At 50.3% G+C, this 17,467-nt stretch overlaps 2 protein-coding genes across 2 annotated transcripts in view; both read right to left on the bottom strand.

Annotated features, from left to right (window-relative positions):
• Positions 1-17,467, bottom strand: part of LOC146809162 (IgGFc-binding protein-like) — a 272,114-nt gene that overhangs the window by 80,862 nt on the left and 173,785 nt on the right. The window contains exons 9-10 of the mRNA XM_085615956.1: positions 16,797-16,996; positions 16,557-16,698 (exon numbers count right to left, since the gene is read on the bottom strand). The gene's annotated coding sequence lies outside the window, so the exon portion shown is untranslated. The remainder of the gene's footprint in view (positions 1-16,556; positions 16,699-16,796; positions 16,997-17,467) is intronic.
• LOC146809163 (IgGFc-binding protein-like) overlaps positions 1-17,467 on the bottom strand; it is a 72,900-nt gene that overhangs the window by 49,497 nt on the left and 5,936 nt on the right. Inside the window, exons 4-5 of the mRNA XM_085614838.1 lie at positions 16,797-16,996; positions 16,557-16,698 (exon numbers count right to left, since the gene is read on the bottom strand). Of these exons, the coding sequence (XP_085470964.1) occupies positions 16,557-16,698; positions 16,797-16,996 (342 nt within the window). The remainder of the gene's footprint in view (positions 1-16,556; positions 16,699-16,796; positions 16,997-17,467) is intronic.

Here is a 17,467-nt window from a genome sequence, read left to right as displayed (position 1 = left end):
TAAAACGCCCAAAGCATGACCCTTGTGGAAGCATAGCAAAACTGCTCTGTCCCTTGTAATATGTAGCTAGTAAGTGGTAGGCCGATCCTATCATATAACCCAGTGTTCCCAATGTTGCTCTAGAGAGATGGAAAGTCCTTTCCTGTCAAAGAAGACAAAGCCCTCCATCTTTTGGACACTGGGATCCCACAAACCGACTTCCCTTTTTCACTTACTTCAGAGCTTTGCGTGGCAGTCTGCCTCTTGACTGCTCCAGAACAAGCTGAATTGGCTCTGTAAACCCTGAACCCTACATTTATTTGAGGTACATCTTCCTGAATTAAAATGATTTTGTCACAGTGGATAATATATGAACCCTGTTAGAATGGGGAACCTCTGGTTGGCACAGGTAGGTACTTGTGACAAGCAGCGGTCCCTTCTTCTATTCAGGGCGAGAGAATTACCCCTTCCGAACAACCCCTGCTCACCCTATAGGTAGTGTGGCGCGAGCAGTCAGGGCTAAACTTCAGGGCGCTAGTCAGTTAAGCATTTATGATCACACACAGTAAACCACAACGATCCCCCACAAATGGACACCAGGCGTAAGTTGTATCAAAAATACGGATGCTTTATATAAAAGATTCTTTGTTACGCAGGCATGTACAAGACCATAAATAACGGTTGCGAAATGGAGGCCACGAGATGATAATTAGGCACTGTTCTTTTCTTTGGTAACTTATTCGATCACGAGCGCTTCACAGGGCTCGGTTGAGTCAGTCCAGTCACGAGGATGCGCAGTGCACCCGGGGTACAGTGATACGGGGAAATCAGAACGTTGCGGACCCCGAGTCCGATAGAGAGTTCACTGTACCTGGGAACGTGCGATGTGCTTGGACGAGTCTTCGGGGGAGATGCAGGTTCTGCACCTCGCGGGTCTCCGGATCAAGAATTCAGCGGGCGGCTCTCGGTAGACAGGTGCGGCCCAGGGCCTCCGACACGGACTGTGCGGGAGGTCACTGCGGAGGGCGGCGCGGTCAGACTCAGGCTGGGAGGTGAAGCGGGGCGGCCGGATACGTTACGACGTACGGGCGGCCGCCCGAGGCTTGATTTCACTTCCCAATTAGAAATCCGGCGGGAGGGCGAGAGGGCACCAGGCACACTCCAGTGGCAGGCAGGTGACAGGGAAGCGGGGCGGCCAGACTCGATGGGTCCAGAGCGACTCAGGCAGAGCGGGGCTCTCGGCGAGGGGAAGCGGCCAAGCTTCTGGGTGTCACGGCCCTAGGAGGGGTGGCAAGGTGCGCAGAGCACTCCGGCGGGAGAAAGCACACGGCTCGAGTTCTCAGACGAGCGGAGACACGGTGAACCCACTGGTCCTGGGGTTCAGCTCAGGGGGCAAGCTCTTCTTCCAAGCCCTTGGAGATAGTTGAAGAACAAAGTGCAAAAGTCTCTTTCAGTCTTTTTCCTCTCCTTCCTCAGCAAGGCACCTACTGCAGGCCAATCCCTCAGGTCAGGGAAAGTTACTCCTCCTTCAGCTTCTTCCAGGTCCTTCTAGTCGGGCAGAGTTCCTTCGTGGTTCAATCTGGATCTGATTTCTTAGGAGCCAGGCTCCTACTTTTATACAGTGATTATTTTGTTCTTTAGCGCTAGGGGGCCTGGGCCTGGCTCAGTCCAGTTTTGGAGCACTCTGTTGTGGTGACTCGGCTTGTTCCTTTCAGCAGCGGGGCAGAGACATTAGCCGCTCCACAGGGGGCGGAGCCGGCTTTGTGGTGGCAGAGCACAGGTCTATTCAAGGGTCAAGGTGGACTCCTCCCACCCATCCTGGTGTAATCTCTCTACCCACCACCTGGCAGCCAACCTGTCTCCTGGAATCCCCCAGCCCTGCTCCTGTACTGTTGCTAGGCAGAACACACACCCACAGCAGAGGCGGACTGAGATGGTCAGGCACGCAAAGGCTAACTTTCTAAAAGTAGCATTTGCAAACCCAGGATATTAAAATAACCTTTACTAAAAGATGTATTTTATTATCCCGAGTTCAGGCATACTAAACATGACTTTCTACCATGCTCTCTGAGTCCACTGGGGTCACAGCGTGTAGCGATCCCAGCAGCCCATTCTGGCCTATGGAGAGCAGGTAGCCTTCAATAGTGAAAAACGAAAATGGCTGTAATTCACTATTAAGACATGCCACACACATCAGGGCATGTCCTACCTTATGCCTACAATGCACCCTGCGCTTGGGCCTACCAGAGGGGTGACTAACATGTAGTTAAGGGAAGGTTTAGGGACTGGCAAGCGGGGACACTAGCTCAGTCAGCGCGACGGTACCAGACCGCGCGCAGGTTCTGCAGTGGCAGATCCTAGACACATTTTACCCCGCTGCTTCGGTGGGTGGCACAATCAGTGCTGCAAGCCCACTAGCAGCATTTGGATATACAAGCCCTTGGCACCCCTGTTGCCCTCTACAAGGGACTGACAGTAAACCAAATATGCCAAACGTGGAAGTCAATTCACATAATACATTTTACCATAGGGAGCACTTGCACTGTGGCACTGGATGGCAGTGGCACAGTGCCCTGAGCAGCTAACACCAACACAAAAACACATTGAGGCACAGACAAAAATGGAAGGGTGACCCACGCCAATGGTGCCAGGTCTAACACGTGTCCCCTCCAGCTGAAAAGTGGGGAGAACTACCCTACCCCAGGGAGTTCTTCATCACTAAGGCGGAAAAACCTGGACAGACCGTCAGCATTGGCGTGATCTGCGCCAGGGCGATGCTCCACCGTAAAGTCCGTACCCTGTAGGGAGATGGACCACCTCAACAGTTTTGGGTTCTCACCCCTCATTTGCATCAACCATCTGAGGGGCCTGTGGTCGGTCTGAACCCGGAAGTGAGACCCAAACAAGTAGGGTCTTAGCTTCTTCAGCGCCCAGACCACAGCAAATGCTTCTCGTTCTATCGCACTCCACCTTTGTTCCCGGGGAATTAGCCTCCTGCTAATAAAGGCTACCGGTTGGTCAAAGCCCTCCTCAGTGATCTGTGAGAGAACAGCCCCTACACCATGCTCTGATGCATCCGTCTGCACCAGGAACTCTTTGGAGAAGTCAGGAGCCAAGAGCACGGGCGCCGTGCACATGGCAGTTTTCAGGGTGTCGAAGGCTTTCTGACAGGTGTCAGTCCATATCACTTTTCTGGGCTGCTTCTTCGAAGTCAGCTCTGTCAAGGGGGCAACGATGCTGCCATACCCCTTGACAAACCTCCTGTAGTACCCGGTGAGTCCTAAAAAGGCCCTCACCTCCGTCTGGGTCTTTGGGGGCTCCCAAGCCAGGATGGTTTCAACTTTGGGTTGGAGGGGCGCCACCTGGCCGCTCCCCACTTGGAGTCCCAAGTACACCACTGAACCCTGCCCGATCTGACACTTGCTTGCCTTGATCGTGAGGCCTGCCTTGCGCAGCGCCATCAACACTTCCCAGAGATGTTGCAGGTGTTCTTTCCATGTGCCGCTGAACACTGTGATGTCATCCAGGTATGCAGCGCTGAACTCGGTCAGCCCAGCCAACACCTGGTTGACCAACCTCTGGAAGGTGGCAGGGGCATTCTTCATCCCAAAGGGCATCACCCGGAACTGGTAATGCCCATCTGGTGTAGAGAATGCGGACCTCTCTTTGGCCCCATCAGTCAAGGCGATCTGCCAGTACCCAGACGTTAAATCAAACGTGCTGAGGTACCGGGCAGCCCCTAACCGATCGATGAGCTCATCAGCTCTGGGGATGGGGTGCGCGTCAGTCTTCGTGACTGAGTTGAGTCCTCGGTAGTCCACACAGAACCGGAGTTCGGGCGTGGCACCCGGTGCTGCAGCCTTTGGGACCAAGACCACTGGGCTGGCCCAAGGACTGCTGGAGGACTCAACCACCCCGAGAGCAAGCATCTTTGAGACCTCCTCTTTGATGCAGGCCCTGACCCTGTCAGTTACCCGGTAGGCTTTGTGCTTCACAGGTAAGCTGTCTCCTGTATCCACATCATGGACGCACCAATTTGTGATACCAGGAACCAGGGAGAACAGGTCAGGAAACTGCCCCAGCAGCTGGCGGCAGTCACCCTGTTGCTCAGGGGTCAGGGTGGGTGAGAGGTTAACCCCATCCACTGACCCGTCTCGCTCTGAGGCTACCAAGAGGTCGGGAAGAGGCTCGGACTCCTCTTCCGTCCCATCATCGGTGGCCAAGAGCATGCCCACTTCGGACCTCTCCAAGTGGGGCTTCAGCCGATTGACATGTAGGACCCTTAAGGGGTTCCTAGGAGACCGCAAGTTCACCAAGTAGGTGACAGAACTCTTGCGCTCCACAATCTCAAAGGGTCCTGTCCACTTGTCCTGGAGTGCACAAGGCTCCACAGGGGCCAGGACCCATACCTTCTGGCCAGGTTGAAGCTCAACCAGAGGGGTATTCTGGTCGTACCACCGCTTCATTTCCTCCTGGCTGGCTTCCAGGTTTGCCTCAGCAAGTTGCCTGAAACGCCTAGTCTGGTTCCGGAAAGCCAGCATGTAACTGTATACATTCTGGGGAGGTTTCCTGGGAGATTGCTCCCAGCCTTCCTTGACCAGACTAAGAGGTCCTCGTACTGGGTGGCCGTACAAAAGCTCAAAGGGACTGAACCCTAGAGACTTTTGTGGCACCTCGCAGTACGCAAAGAGAAGGCATGGTAAGAGGACGTCCCACTTACGCCTCATGGGTTCCTCGAGACCCATAATCATGCCCTTCAGGGTTCGGTTGAAGCGCTCAACCAACCCGTTTCCTCGGGGATGGTATGGGGTGGTGAACTTGTAGGTCACACCACACTCTTGCCAAAGGGACTTCATATATTTCGATATGAAGTTGGTCCCCCTGTCAGACACCACCTCTAGAGGGAATCCTACTCGTGAGAAAATTCCCATCAGTGCCCGTCCCACCACGGGGGCCGTCACTGTCCTCAGAGGGATGGCTTCAGGGTACCGGGTGGCATGGTCCACCAAGACCAGGATAAACCTGTTGCCCATGGCTGTCTTGGGGTCCAGTGGCCCCACAATGTCAATCCCCACCCGCTGGAATGGGGAACTGACCACAGGGAAAGGTTGGAGTGGAGCTCTCAGCTTCTTTCCACTCTTGCCACTTGCCTGGCAAGTCTGGCATGTCCTGCAGTGAGTGTCAGAACTCCTGCGCATTTGGGGCCAAATAAAGTGGGTGACAAGCCTTTCAAAGGTCTTGTCCTGCCCCAAATGTCCTGCTAATGGTACGTCGTGAGCCAGCCCCAGTAGGAAGGCTCTGAACTTCTGGGGTACCACCAGCGCACGGGCTGACCCAGGTTCAGCAACCTTAGGCTCGGAGTATAGGAGGTCGTTCTCTCAGTAGATCAAGTGAGTTCCGGACTGATCACCATTGGCCTGGGCTGCAGCCTGCTGCCGCATACCCTCTAGAGAGGGGCACTCTTTTTGCTCCCTGCAGAATTCCTCCCTGGTGGGGCCTCCTTCTTGCTGCCAATGGGTCAGCTCAGGCAGGTCCCCCAGTTCGGCTATCTGTTCCCCGGTAGGCTCCAGGGCATCCCCCTCAAGGTCTGCTTCCTCCTGGGCCGTGGGAACTTCAGGAGCCGGTATCCCGTGCCTCCCTCGCCCTCTCTCTAAGGCCGGTTCCTGGGCCTCTCCCTCAGGCTCCAGGGTTCCTTCAACACCCCTACTGGCTGCCATTGACCGGGTGGTCACACACGCCCAATCAGGTAAGCCCACCATCTGCAGGTGAGTTGTCTTCTCCACCTTTTCCCAAGGGGAGCTCTCCAAATCGTTGCCTAGGAGACAATCAACAGGCATGGCCTCTCTCACAGCCACTTGCAGAGTACCAGAGACCCCCCCCACTCAAAGGGAACCTGAGCCATTGGACACTGACTCTCTGTGTTGTCAGCGTTGACAACACGGCAGAATGCGTGTGGAACAACCTGCTCTTGAGACACCAGGTATTGCTTGACAGCAGTCACACTGGCTCCTGTATCTCTAAGAGCCCCCACCCTCTTGCCATTTATGGTCACCCACTGCCCATACTTTTGAGTATTGGGGGGCAGTTGGGCCTCAGCGACCATCTCACTGTCTCCTAATGAGACTAGGGTCATCTGTATGGGTTCCCCCGCCCCTTGGACATCTATCTCCCTCCCAAAGGCTACACTATTCACCTGCTTGGGGGGTGGAGCACCAGAGGGTGCTGGTTTACCATACATGGGGCACTTGGGATCCACGGAAATGTGCCCCAGGTTGTTACATTTGTAACATCTGAGGGGCCCTCTTTGAACAGGGTTACCTGTCGGGGCCCCGGTCTGCTTCGGGGGTGGGGGTGGCTGAGAACCTTTCCCCTGGTTCCCTTGGGAATTACTTTGGGGCCCTCTGCAGAACTCCCTCTGTTTACCCTTGTCCCCCCCACTCTTCTGCTGGGGACCCTGAACACCCTTGGCGGGGTCCCCCACGGGACCCTTTTGGACCCTGGTGCTGATCCAGCGGTCCGCCTCCTCAGCAAGCTTCCTAGGGTTAGTCAGCTTGCTATCGATCAGGTGCTGGCGTAGCTCAGGAAAACAATTAGCCGACAAGTGCTCCCATGCAATTAAATCAAACAGCCCTTGGTAATCATTCACTTTGCTACCCTTCACCCAACCATCCAGCGCTCTGCAAAAAAAAGTCACATACTCTACATAAGTGGTACCCGGTTTCTTGGTGCAATCCCTAAATCTCTGTCTGTACAATTCAGGAGTTAACCCATACCTTGTCATAAGAGCTTCCTTCATGTGTGGATAGGATGTTTTGACCTCAGAGGGGAGATCCAGCAGTGTGTGCCGCCCTTCGCTCAGGAACCTTCCCCACAACCCCGCTCCCCAATCTTTCTCAGGAGCCCGGTGGGAGGACATGGCTACTTCATAGGCCCTGAGCCACTGCCCAATATCATCCTGTTTATAATATTCTTTGACTACATCTTTAGGAATGTGCACCCTTGACTCTGTTGAATTGCTGCCACCAGAGGGTGAGTTGTCTAAACTCCTGGCCTTGAGATCCAACTCCCTCATTTTTACCTCATGCTCCATGGCCAGTTTTTGCCTTTCCATCTCCATTTGCAGTTTTGCCATCTCCACCTCGTGTGCTCGTGCAGCACTCCTGTCGGCCATCTCCTCTGGCGACAGGCCTCTGCTAGGCTCATAAACACCTTCTGGGGGTATCACCTCCCGTGCATTCTCTGGGAACTTTGATTCGTGCCAGGCTCTCAGCGCTTTTACGTACTGATCCTTGGTGCTTAGTCCACTTTGCTTAATTCTGTACTTGGAGAGATATCCTTTCAGGACATCATTGGTGCACTTCCTCAGTGCCTCTTGCTCCCAATCGATGTCATCAACTCCAGAGAATATAGAGGACGCTCCGCCTCCACTGACTGAGCTAGGCATGGTTTCTTAAAGTGGAGATTCTTCTTTAGCAACAACTGTCAATCAATCTGTGGCTTCGTTATAGGTCTGCTCTATGTGGTGATCAATAATTCACTGTATGTAAATCATAAATGCAAATTCGAAATCCCACCGCTGCCACCAATGTTAGAATGGGGAACCTCTGGTTGGCACAGGTAGGTACTTGTGACAAGCAGCGGTCCCTTCTTCTATTCAGGGCGAGAGAATTACCCCTTCCGAACAACCCCTGCTCACCCTATAGGTAGTGTGGCGCGAGCAGTCAGGGCTAAACTTCAGGGCGCTAGTCAGTTAAGCATTTATGATCACACACAGTAAACCACAACGATCCCCCACAAATGGACACCAGGCGTAAGTTGTATCAAAAATACGGATGCTTTATATAAAAGATTCTTTGTTACGCAGGCATGTACAAGACCATAAATAACGGTTGCGAAATGGAGGCCACGAGATGATAATTAGGCACTGTTCTTTTCTTTGGTAACTTATTCGATCACGAGCGCTTAACAGGGCTCGGTTGAGTCGGTCCAGTCACGAGGATGCGCGGTGCACCCGGGGTACAGTGATACGGGGAAATCAGAACGTTGCGGACCCCGAGTCCGATAGAGAGTTCACTGTACCTGGGAACGTGCGATGTGCTTGGACGAGTCTTTGGGGGAGATGCAGGTTCTGCACCTCGCGGGTCTCCGGATCAAGAATTCAGCGGGCGGCTCTCAGTAGACAGGTGCGGCCCAGGGCCTCCGACACGGACTGTGCGGGAGGTCACTGCGGAGGGCGGCACGGTCAGACTCAGGCTGGGAGGTGAAGCGGGGCGGCCGGATACGTTACGACGTACGGGCGGCCGTCCGAGGCTTGATTTCACTTCCCAATTAGAAATCCGGCGGGAGGGCGAGAGGGCACCAGGCACACTCCAGTGGCAGGCAGGTGACAGGGAAGCGGGGCGGCCAGACTCGATGGGTCCAGAGCGACTCAGGCAGAGCGGGGCTCTCGGCGAGGGGAAGCGGCCAGGCTTCTGGGTGTCACGGCCCTAGGAGGGGTGGCAAGGTGCGCAGAGCACTCCGGCGGGAGAAAGCACACGGCTCGAGTTCTCAGACGAGCGGAGACACGGTGAACCCACTGGTCCTGGGGTTCAGCTCAGGGGGCAAGCTCTTCTTCCAAGCCCTTGGAGATAGTTGAAGAACAAAGTGCAAAAGTCTCTTTCAGTCTTTTTCCTCTCCTTCCTCAGCAAGGCACCTACTGCAGGCCAATCCCTCAGGTCAGGGAAAGTTACTCCTCCTTCAGCTTCTTCCAGGTCCTTCTAGTCGGGCAGAGTTCCTTTGTGGTTCAATCTGGATCTGATTTCTTAGGAGCCAGGCTCCTACTTTTATACAGTGATTCTTTTGTTCTTTAGCGCCAGGGGGCCTGGGCCTGGCTCAGTCCAGTTTTGGAGCACTCTGTTGTGGTGACTCGGCTTGTTCCTTTCAGCAGCGGGGCAGAGACATCAGCCGCTCCACAGGGGGCGGAGCCGGCTTTGTGGTGGCAGAGCACAGGTCTATTCAAGGGTCAAGGTGGACTCCTCCCACCCATCCTGGTGTAATCTCTCTACCCACCACCTGGCAGCCAACCTGTCTCCTGGAATCCCCCAGCCCTGCTCCTGTACTGTTGCTAGGCAGAACACACACCCACAGCAGAGGCGGACTGAGATGGTCAGGCACGCAAAGGCTAACTTTCTAAAAGTAGCATTTGCAAACCCAGGATATTAAAATAACCTTTACTAAAAGATGTATTTTATTATCCCGAGTTCAGGCATACTAAACATGACTTTCTACCATGCTCTCTGAGTCCACTGGGGTCACAGCGTGTAGCGATCCCAGCAGCCCATTCTGGCCTATGGAGAGCAGGTAGCCTTCAATAGTGAAAAACGAAAATGGCTGTAATTCACTATTAAGACATGCCACACACATCAGGGCATGTCCTACCTTATGCCTACAATGCACCCTGCGCTTGGGCCTACCAGAGGGGTGACTAACATGTAGTTAAGGGAAAGTTTAGGGACTGGCAAGTGGGGACACTTGCTCAGTCAGCGCGACGGTACCAGACCGCGCGCAGGTTCTGCAGTGGCAGATCCTAGACACATTTTACCCCACTGCTTCGGTGGGTGGCACAATCAGTGCTGCAAGCCCACTAGCAGCATTTGGATATACAAGCCCTTGGCACCCCTGGTGCCCTCTACAAGGGACTGACAGTAAACCAAATATGCCAAACGTGGAAGTCAATTCACATAATACATTTTACCATAGGGAGCACTTGCACTGTGGCACTGGATGGCAGTGGCACAGTGCCCTGAGCAGCTAACACCAACACAAAAACACATTGAGGCACAGACAAAAATGGAAGGGTGACCCACGCCAATGGTGCCAGGTCTAACAAACCCATATCTGCACTGTTGCATTAGTAGATCTCTAACACCTGCAGGCAGCAAAAAAGCCTGTGGCGGGAACAGTTACCCTAAGTCCTGGATACTGCCTTTGGTAAAAGTTCAAATCCTGGCAGAGCTGACAATGGACCTCATGCTTCCGAGGCCATTGAAAGGAGTTCAGTATTTGTAACACTGGGGTCCAATTTTTAATTGTTTTTGCATATCTAAGCTCAAATTCGGTGTGCATAACGCATTTATGAGGGTAGATTCTCTTTCCTTTTTTCACAGAATTGCATAGCTGCCAAGTTTTCAGTCTTATGTGTGACATTGCCATGTGTGCTATTTGTTGATATGTGACGTTTCCATGTAGACTTTGAGGGACACTTTATGGCAAACTAATCATGATGCACCAGTAGACAGATTATCCCCATTCGTATAAACCATGACCCCCAAGCAGAGGCACTGTCCCTAACAGAAGCAGAAATTGCCACAGCAGTAATACAGCCCAACTGGAAAAGCTGTAATGGTGCATGATGTAGCCTTGCATGGCTGCAGGATTCTTCCACTAGAAGTTTCTGCAGGTCTCTGCCAGCATCCAAGATTCACTGCCATCAATCAATCAATCAGGATTGCAGGCGCGGGAGGCTTATTCGAACAGCTAGGTCTTGAGGGCCATTCGGAATTCCAGAAGTAAGGTGATTGTCCAAAGGTGCATGGGGAGGCTGTTCCAGGTCTTTGCTGCGATGTGGGAGAAGGAGTGTACTACACTTCTGCTTCTGTAGATGATGGAAGTATTGGCAAGTGAAAGGGAGGCGGGGCATAGTCTTCTCGATGGTTGGTGGAAGTTCTGGCGGTGGTTAATGTAGGCGGGTCCTAGGTTGTGTAGAGCCTTGTGTGTGTGGGTCAGCAGCTTGAATTGGCTTCTCTTTTGTATGGGGAGCCAGTGGAGTTTCCTGAGGTGGGATGTGATGTGAGTTTATTGGGGAAGCCTGAAGATGAGTCTGTTTGCGGCGATCTGTATGGTCTGACGTCTCTGTATAAGGTGTGTGAAGATTTCTCTATAGAGGGCATTGCCATAGTTCAGTCGACTAGTAATGAGAGCTTGTGTCATGGTGCATCTTGTGTGTACGGGTAGCAACTTAAAGATCTTATGTAGAATGCAGAGAGTGAGGAAGCAGACGGAGGAGATGGTGTTGATTTGTGATTTCATGGTGATCTGGTTGTCAATGATTATTCCAAGGTTTTGGACGTTATTTGAGGGAGAGGGGGCAGGTCCTAGGTCTGATGGCCACCAGAAGTAATTTCATGTGTTGCTGCTGTTGCCAAACAGCTGTACTTCCGTCTTGTCTGTATCCAGCTGCAGGCAGTTGTTTTTCATCCAGTCAGTGACGTTTGCCATCCATCTGGGGAAGTTGCTTCAGGTGGAGGTGGGGTCATCGGTGAGTGAGAGGATGAGTTGGGTGTCGTCTGCGTAGGGAATTATTTTGAGACCATGAGATCTGACGATGTTGGCCAGCAGGGTCATAGATGCTTAAAGAGCGTCGGGCTGAGGGATGAGCCCTGGGGGACATCGCAGGTGATCAGAGGTGAAATGTGGGAAGTGGATCCTCTGGGTTTTTCCGGTGAGGAAGGAGATGATCCATTTAAGCTTGTCCTCTTGGTGATGATGTGATGGAGTCTTTCGATCAGTGTGTGGTGGGATACCATGTTGAAGTCTGCCGAGAGGTCGAAGATGATCAAAGTTGCTGTTTCACCTCAGTTGAGGCGGGTTTGGATGTTGTCAATGGGTGTGATCAGGACGGTTTTGGTGCTGTGATTGCTGCAGAAGCTGGATTGGGAGGCGTTGAGTAGCTGGTTCTGCTCCAGGTGTGTCAGGAGTTTATTGTTGATGATCTTTCCCTGTACCTTTGCTGAGAAAGGGACCAGGGCGATTGGCCAGTGTTTTTTGAGTTTGCTGGGGTCGGTTGAGGTTTTTTTGAGTAGTGGTCTGACTTTGGCATGTTTCCAGGCCTCGGTAAATGTTGCAGTGGTGATAGAGGTGTGGAGTAGGATGGTGAGTTCCTGGCCAATCCTTTGGTTTCCGAGGTTGAAGATGTGGTGCGGGCATGGGTCATTTGGAGCTCCCGAGTGGATGAATTTCATGGTGAATGTGGTGTCCTGACTGCAAAGGACGTTCCACTCTCCATTTCACTTCCTTTCAAACTTCTGAAGCAACTGTCTTCCTTCACATACCTTGAGACTCCCCTTCTACTGCAGCGCTCCCTCACTTGCCACCTTGCCTTCAGGATCTTGCTTATTCTGCATGCCGTTAAAATGCCCTTAAGGGCTCCCTCAGTTTAGGCCTCTTTGCATTCTGCTACTTCCCCCTTCATGTTGACGCAAGCAATGTGCTTTCCTTCATTTTTTCATTCTCCAAGTCCTACTGGCTGTGCTCCTGGGGCCTTCCATCGGTGCACACCATTAGTGTGGCAGCCAAGGGGCAGAATATTGTGTATAAAATGTCTACCATTCCTGGTTATTAGACTACAACACTTTGCATTCTAGGACTTATAGTTACATTTTTACCATGATATATAAGAATTTAAATTCATGACCTGTGAAGAGCTGTAGGCTAAATAGCTACTGCTGACTGAAGGCTCAACCTAACAAGTGCACTGCTAATGTAGTTAATCTGATCACTCATTCAGTGAAAGTAGGTAACAAGAGCACTTGCTCTCGGGTAGCGCACTGAACAATACAGCAGACTGACTAATTCATCAATGTGCATGGCCAGACAACGCAAGTTCAAGGAAAGAGCAGTGGTGTCGTTAATTATGGCCCCTACTATGTTCATTTAAGGTCCTTTTACTCGCTTCTTCCTGGGGAACCGTCTGACTCCCTGTCTCGTTTCCCTTTCACAGGACTCCTCTTTGAGCCGTCATATACCTTGAAAACAAAGGGAAATTTAGATCTGACCTGCATATGTGGCTGTCTGCTCCGGGTGCTGGCTCAGGGCACAGTACTTGTCTATCTGTGCTTCCTTTCCCACAGCCTACACGTGAGGCCCATGTATTGCAGATGCTAGGGCCACATTTATGGCCAAGACTTGCAGTGCAGTGCAGCAAGTCATCTTGCTGTGCTGTACTTCACTGTGTGACAGGGAAAGGGCAGAAATGCTAAGTATTTAAGTCAATCCGATATATTTCTGCCTTTTTCTCTGCGCTGGCGCCATTTTGGCTGCCTAGCGCCAACGCAGGCACCCTTGCACAAAGGTGCAAGGGTGCCTCCCTTGCTTGTTGGATTGTTTTTTGTGCAGGAAAGGGTACCTTTCTACTAAAAAAGAAATCCCTGAAGCATTTTCTGCTTTCTATGTGTGCTGCATTTTGCAGCACACAAAGAAAGATGAAAAAACAAGGAGAAATAAAGATGTTTTTGCTTGCTATGCCTCACCTGGGGAGGCATGGGTTTTTTGTGCATTCCCAGGTATGCCACTTCTGGTAAATCTGAGAACGCCCACATTATTAATTTGCGTCACTCTTGCACCACGTTGCATGCTTCATAATTAAGAAATGCCTTGTCAAATGCAGTATGTCTTTGTAAATACTTGGCAAAATCTGTAAGGCGATTATTTTTCCTTTTGCAAAGACAAGTGTTGATGTTAATAGCCTTGCTGGTTTTCTAGGTTAGGGCCCACAGTCTCCCAAGTTGTCTTGTGGGACATACCCTTGTAGATAAAGGGAACAGACAAGGTGTTTGCTGTTAGTTGTCCCCTTGTGATCTCTAAGGAGACGATTTGCATCCCTGGTGTTTCTGTGAGGCCGCTGTAGGATGTGTTCCAGTTTGTAATTCCCACTGAAACTGTGCATACACTTATTTTTTATATAGCTTTTATTTTTGTCCATTAAGTGCTTTTTCTTTGCAGAGCAAAAGAAGTTGACTTGAGTTTCATTTTTATATGTTGCACAATTCTGAGATTGCATGACACCTTTGTGTTTTGAGACCTCTGGGTGACTTCCTGAGTGGTGGCTAAACCCCCGTTGTTTACGTCTAACTCTTAATTAAAACTGGTTACTTTCTTCACCTGTTTGTAAGAACCCAGAGCAAATGGGACCTGGAGATCTTCCATCTGGGGTCTTAGGTCAATTGGGGTGAACAGTAGGGCAGAGTGAGGTTTGGGCCACGTGGTCTGCAGAGTGTTATCAATTGACCTGCTGAGTATCAGTGCACCGCATATGGGTGCTGACTGTGTGAGTGTAAGAACATTCCATACAGACTGGCTTGTATCAGTGGCACCGCATAGTGGATGCGGAGTGAGTGAGTGTGTGTGTGTGTGTGTGGGAGTGATGGTGTGTGTGCCGCCGCTCCAACTCTTCAGGCAGCCCAGGCAGAAGTGATTCCAACTCTAACGTATGGAAGTGTGGTGCTAAAAGGTCTAGACTGCGGCCAACTAGACAAAATAGTCGCAAAAATTTTCAGGACGACCTTCCAGCTACCGTTCCATACCTCTCCGGCACAAATCAGGCTGGAATTCGGCATCTGCAAACAGTCAATGGGCCGAAGGATGACTTTTTTAATGAGCTGTCACAAGCTGAGGGTGTCAAAGGAGGCCAGCATGGCTCACCACCTATGAGCACATGTCAAAGGAGGCCAGCATGGCTCACCACCTATGAGCACATGTCAAAGGAGGCCAGCCTGGCTCACCACCTATGGGCACATCTGAATACAAAACGATAGCCAGCGGCATACCGCTATTTGTCCAGTGGGCTCAGCATCCTCGGCCTGAGTGAGCTCTTGGACTTACACGTAAGCCAAAATGAATTCAAGAGGCTAGCAAACTCAGCGCGAAAAGGCTTTCCTCAGTTGAAGACAGGGCTAGCCTCTCAGCTAGAAGTCATGGTTGGATGTCTCTCAGCACCTATGCACAGCTTAAACCTCAGAGTTATTTAACCCTCACTTTCAGCGCACGCACCAAGCTCCGCTTTTTAAAATTGAGAATGGGGGTGATTCCATTGATCTGCCATCTGCCCAAATGGAAAAGAGACTTCACCCTGGAAGTATGCCAACTTTGTGGCCAACACAGAGAAGATCTACTGCATGTGCTGTGTCTGTGTCATAACCTCCTGAAGGAAAGAAGGGCTCTTCTACGAAGGGGATGGATCGACATGGAGGTCAGATCGGGTAGAGGCGCAGTGTTGGCTTGTTTTGATCCCTGGAACACCATCTTAAATTGTGCACTGGTTAGGTACATGGACCATGCTGCAAAAAAAGTGGCGGAGGGCAACTGTTCAACGCTACCCAAACCTGTGACTCAGACCCCCTGCTTACCGTAATAGCTGTTGGACTCATACGCTATTTTAAACAAGGACTAGAGTTTTTTTTTTCTTTTTCTTTCTTTAAGTGATTAGCAGTATAGAATATATGGACAATGCACCCGTAAGAGAGTTTTATAAATTGGGTTGTCGGACGCTTTTATCTACCGGAATCATTTTTTTTTTTTTTAATCAGAATTTAAACATTTTAACATTTTTTATCTGCAGTGTTTGCAAGGGTTTTTAACAAATCATGCAATAAAGTACTTTACTAACTTAAGTGTGCTGCTGGTGTTTCACAAGATTGGCTGGCGGTGTGGTTTTATGCATTGATTTCATACCAAAAGCATTTTACATTTGACACTGGCTTTTACCTTCGTGACTCCGGCCCACGATGTTGCTGAAAAGTGGTCTAATTTACGGAATGTATATGTTTTTGATGTCAATTTGACCTAAGATGGCCCATATAACTGTGTGGGATTGAATTATAAGGATTGTTAGGGTGAGCCTGGGGTGTATAGCTTGTTGCACTACGTAAGGGTGCTGTGTACTGTGTGTGTGAGAGTTAGGGTTAGAAATTGTCCCCAGTGTGCATATTCTTGATATCATCACAACACGAGTAGGCCTAGTATGGATAGTAATATTTCCAAGTGTGATTTATGCCCATAAGTACATGATGTTTATATTGCGTTTATTAGATACGTGTATCGAATGCAAACTATTTTTAACTGTCAATGCTTTACACATTGCCTCAGTGATAAGCCTGACTGCTCATTGCCAAGCTACCCAAGGGTGAGCACAGGTTATACAGCGAGTTTAATCACCTGCCCTTGATGGTGTGGTGGATTTGGCCTGGTTGGATCATTGTCTCAGCCAATCAGAGACCACTGTTTCCAACTCCCACACTTGGTCGGTGCATCAAGGTAATTTGCTCCATGAAGCTAAAAGTCTGTACTATTTGTCATTCATTCTTGAATTAGTTCATCCACCCACTCCCAACTATCCGACTATCCATTCACTTAGCCAAGCAGCCGTGTCTCCAGTCTCCATCCATCCAATGACTGGACAAAGTTCTATAATGAAAAAAGTGCTGTAAATCACATCATGTTTGCAATTTTTTCTCAAAATATTCTTTGGGGGAGAACCCCCCCAAAACTCTCTTTCAAAGGTCAGGGTCACTCGCAGCACTCACTCACTATATCCAGTATGGAGCTGGTCTGATAAAATCTGTCAGGACTGCTTTTGGCTCCCAGTCCAGTCGTGATAGACTAAATGGGGCTCAGTATATTCTGATAGCACGTAGCTACCATCCCTAACTGGATTTCTCATACAGAGCAAGACATCAAGTGTCAGACACTGAAGAATTACAAACAGCTAGCTCAAGAGAGATCACATGAATACAACACACTAAGAACACAAGACGTGTATTCACCTTTGTTGACACATCCTGCAATACCATCTTTGATAAAGCACTTCTCATCACTGGCGCAGTTGAAATCTTCACAGAAAACACCACCGATGGAGAGGCAAGTGCAGGCTTGCTTGCAGTCCGCAGATACAACCGTTTCATCAGGCTGTAAAATGGCAGTAGAAAATGTTACATTGCTCTCAATTATCCTCACACACATTTTTAACAAGGATAGCAGGTCTATGGAGTAGCAAATCAACGTACATTGTAGTATTTCCCATTCTCGAAGCAGCCGCAGTTGACCATGGAGACACATCCCTTGCCATCGAAGAAAAATCCATCATTGCATTCGCAGCCCTCCGCACAAGTTGTTGGGCACTTAGCCATGTCTGTGATTCCGGCACAAGATGTGGAACAGATGTCCGCACACATTGCATAGTGGCTGTTTGATGGACAACGTAAAGCTGGAACAAGAAATCAGGCAACACTCATAATGCATGGATATCTGACAAGCATTAGTGTCTTGGCGAGACATTGAGGAAGAATGCCAGCCAATAAGAAGCAGGGATTTTGACTAACTGGGTGACTTTAAAAGGTTAGGTACTGGCCGACTTTGTGTACCAGAGCTTGGCTGGCATCTATGGAAACAAAGACCCCTCACTAGGGGAGAGTTGGAAGTTAAAAGTCTCTAACATGATTCAACCTGCCGTAGTCTATTGGCCAGTCAGATGCATCATCCACCTGTAAATCTCTAGATTTCATTAGAGTCTGGGGAACAACTCATGTCTTTGTCTCTCAGGGAATAGTGAAGTGAGCTGTGTGGAGGAATAACAGGTTAAAAGTCGTTAAATGGGGGAAAGGAAATGAATAAATTGTCTATATGGTTGAGGACTAGAAACAAAACATAATATGGTGGGGAATGGAGACAAATGCCC

This window comes from Triturus cristatus, chromosome 7, assembly GCF_964204655.1.
Source record: "Triturus cristatus chromosome 7, aTriCri1.1, whole genome shotgun sequence".
Lineage (NCBI taxonomy): Eukaryota > Metazoa > Chordata > Amphibia > Caudata > Salamandridae > Triturus > Triturus cristatus.
Note: the sequence above shows the minus strand (reverse complement) of the source record. Positions and strands in the feature narration are given on the sequence as shown.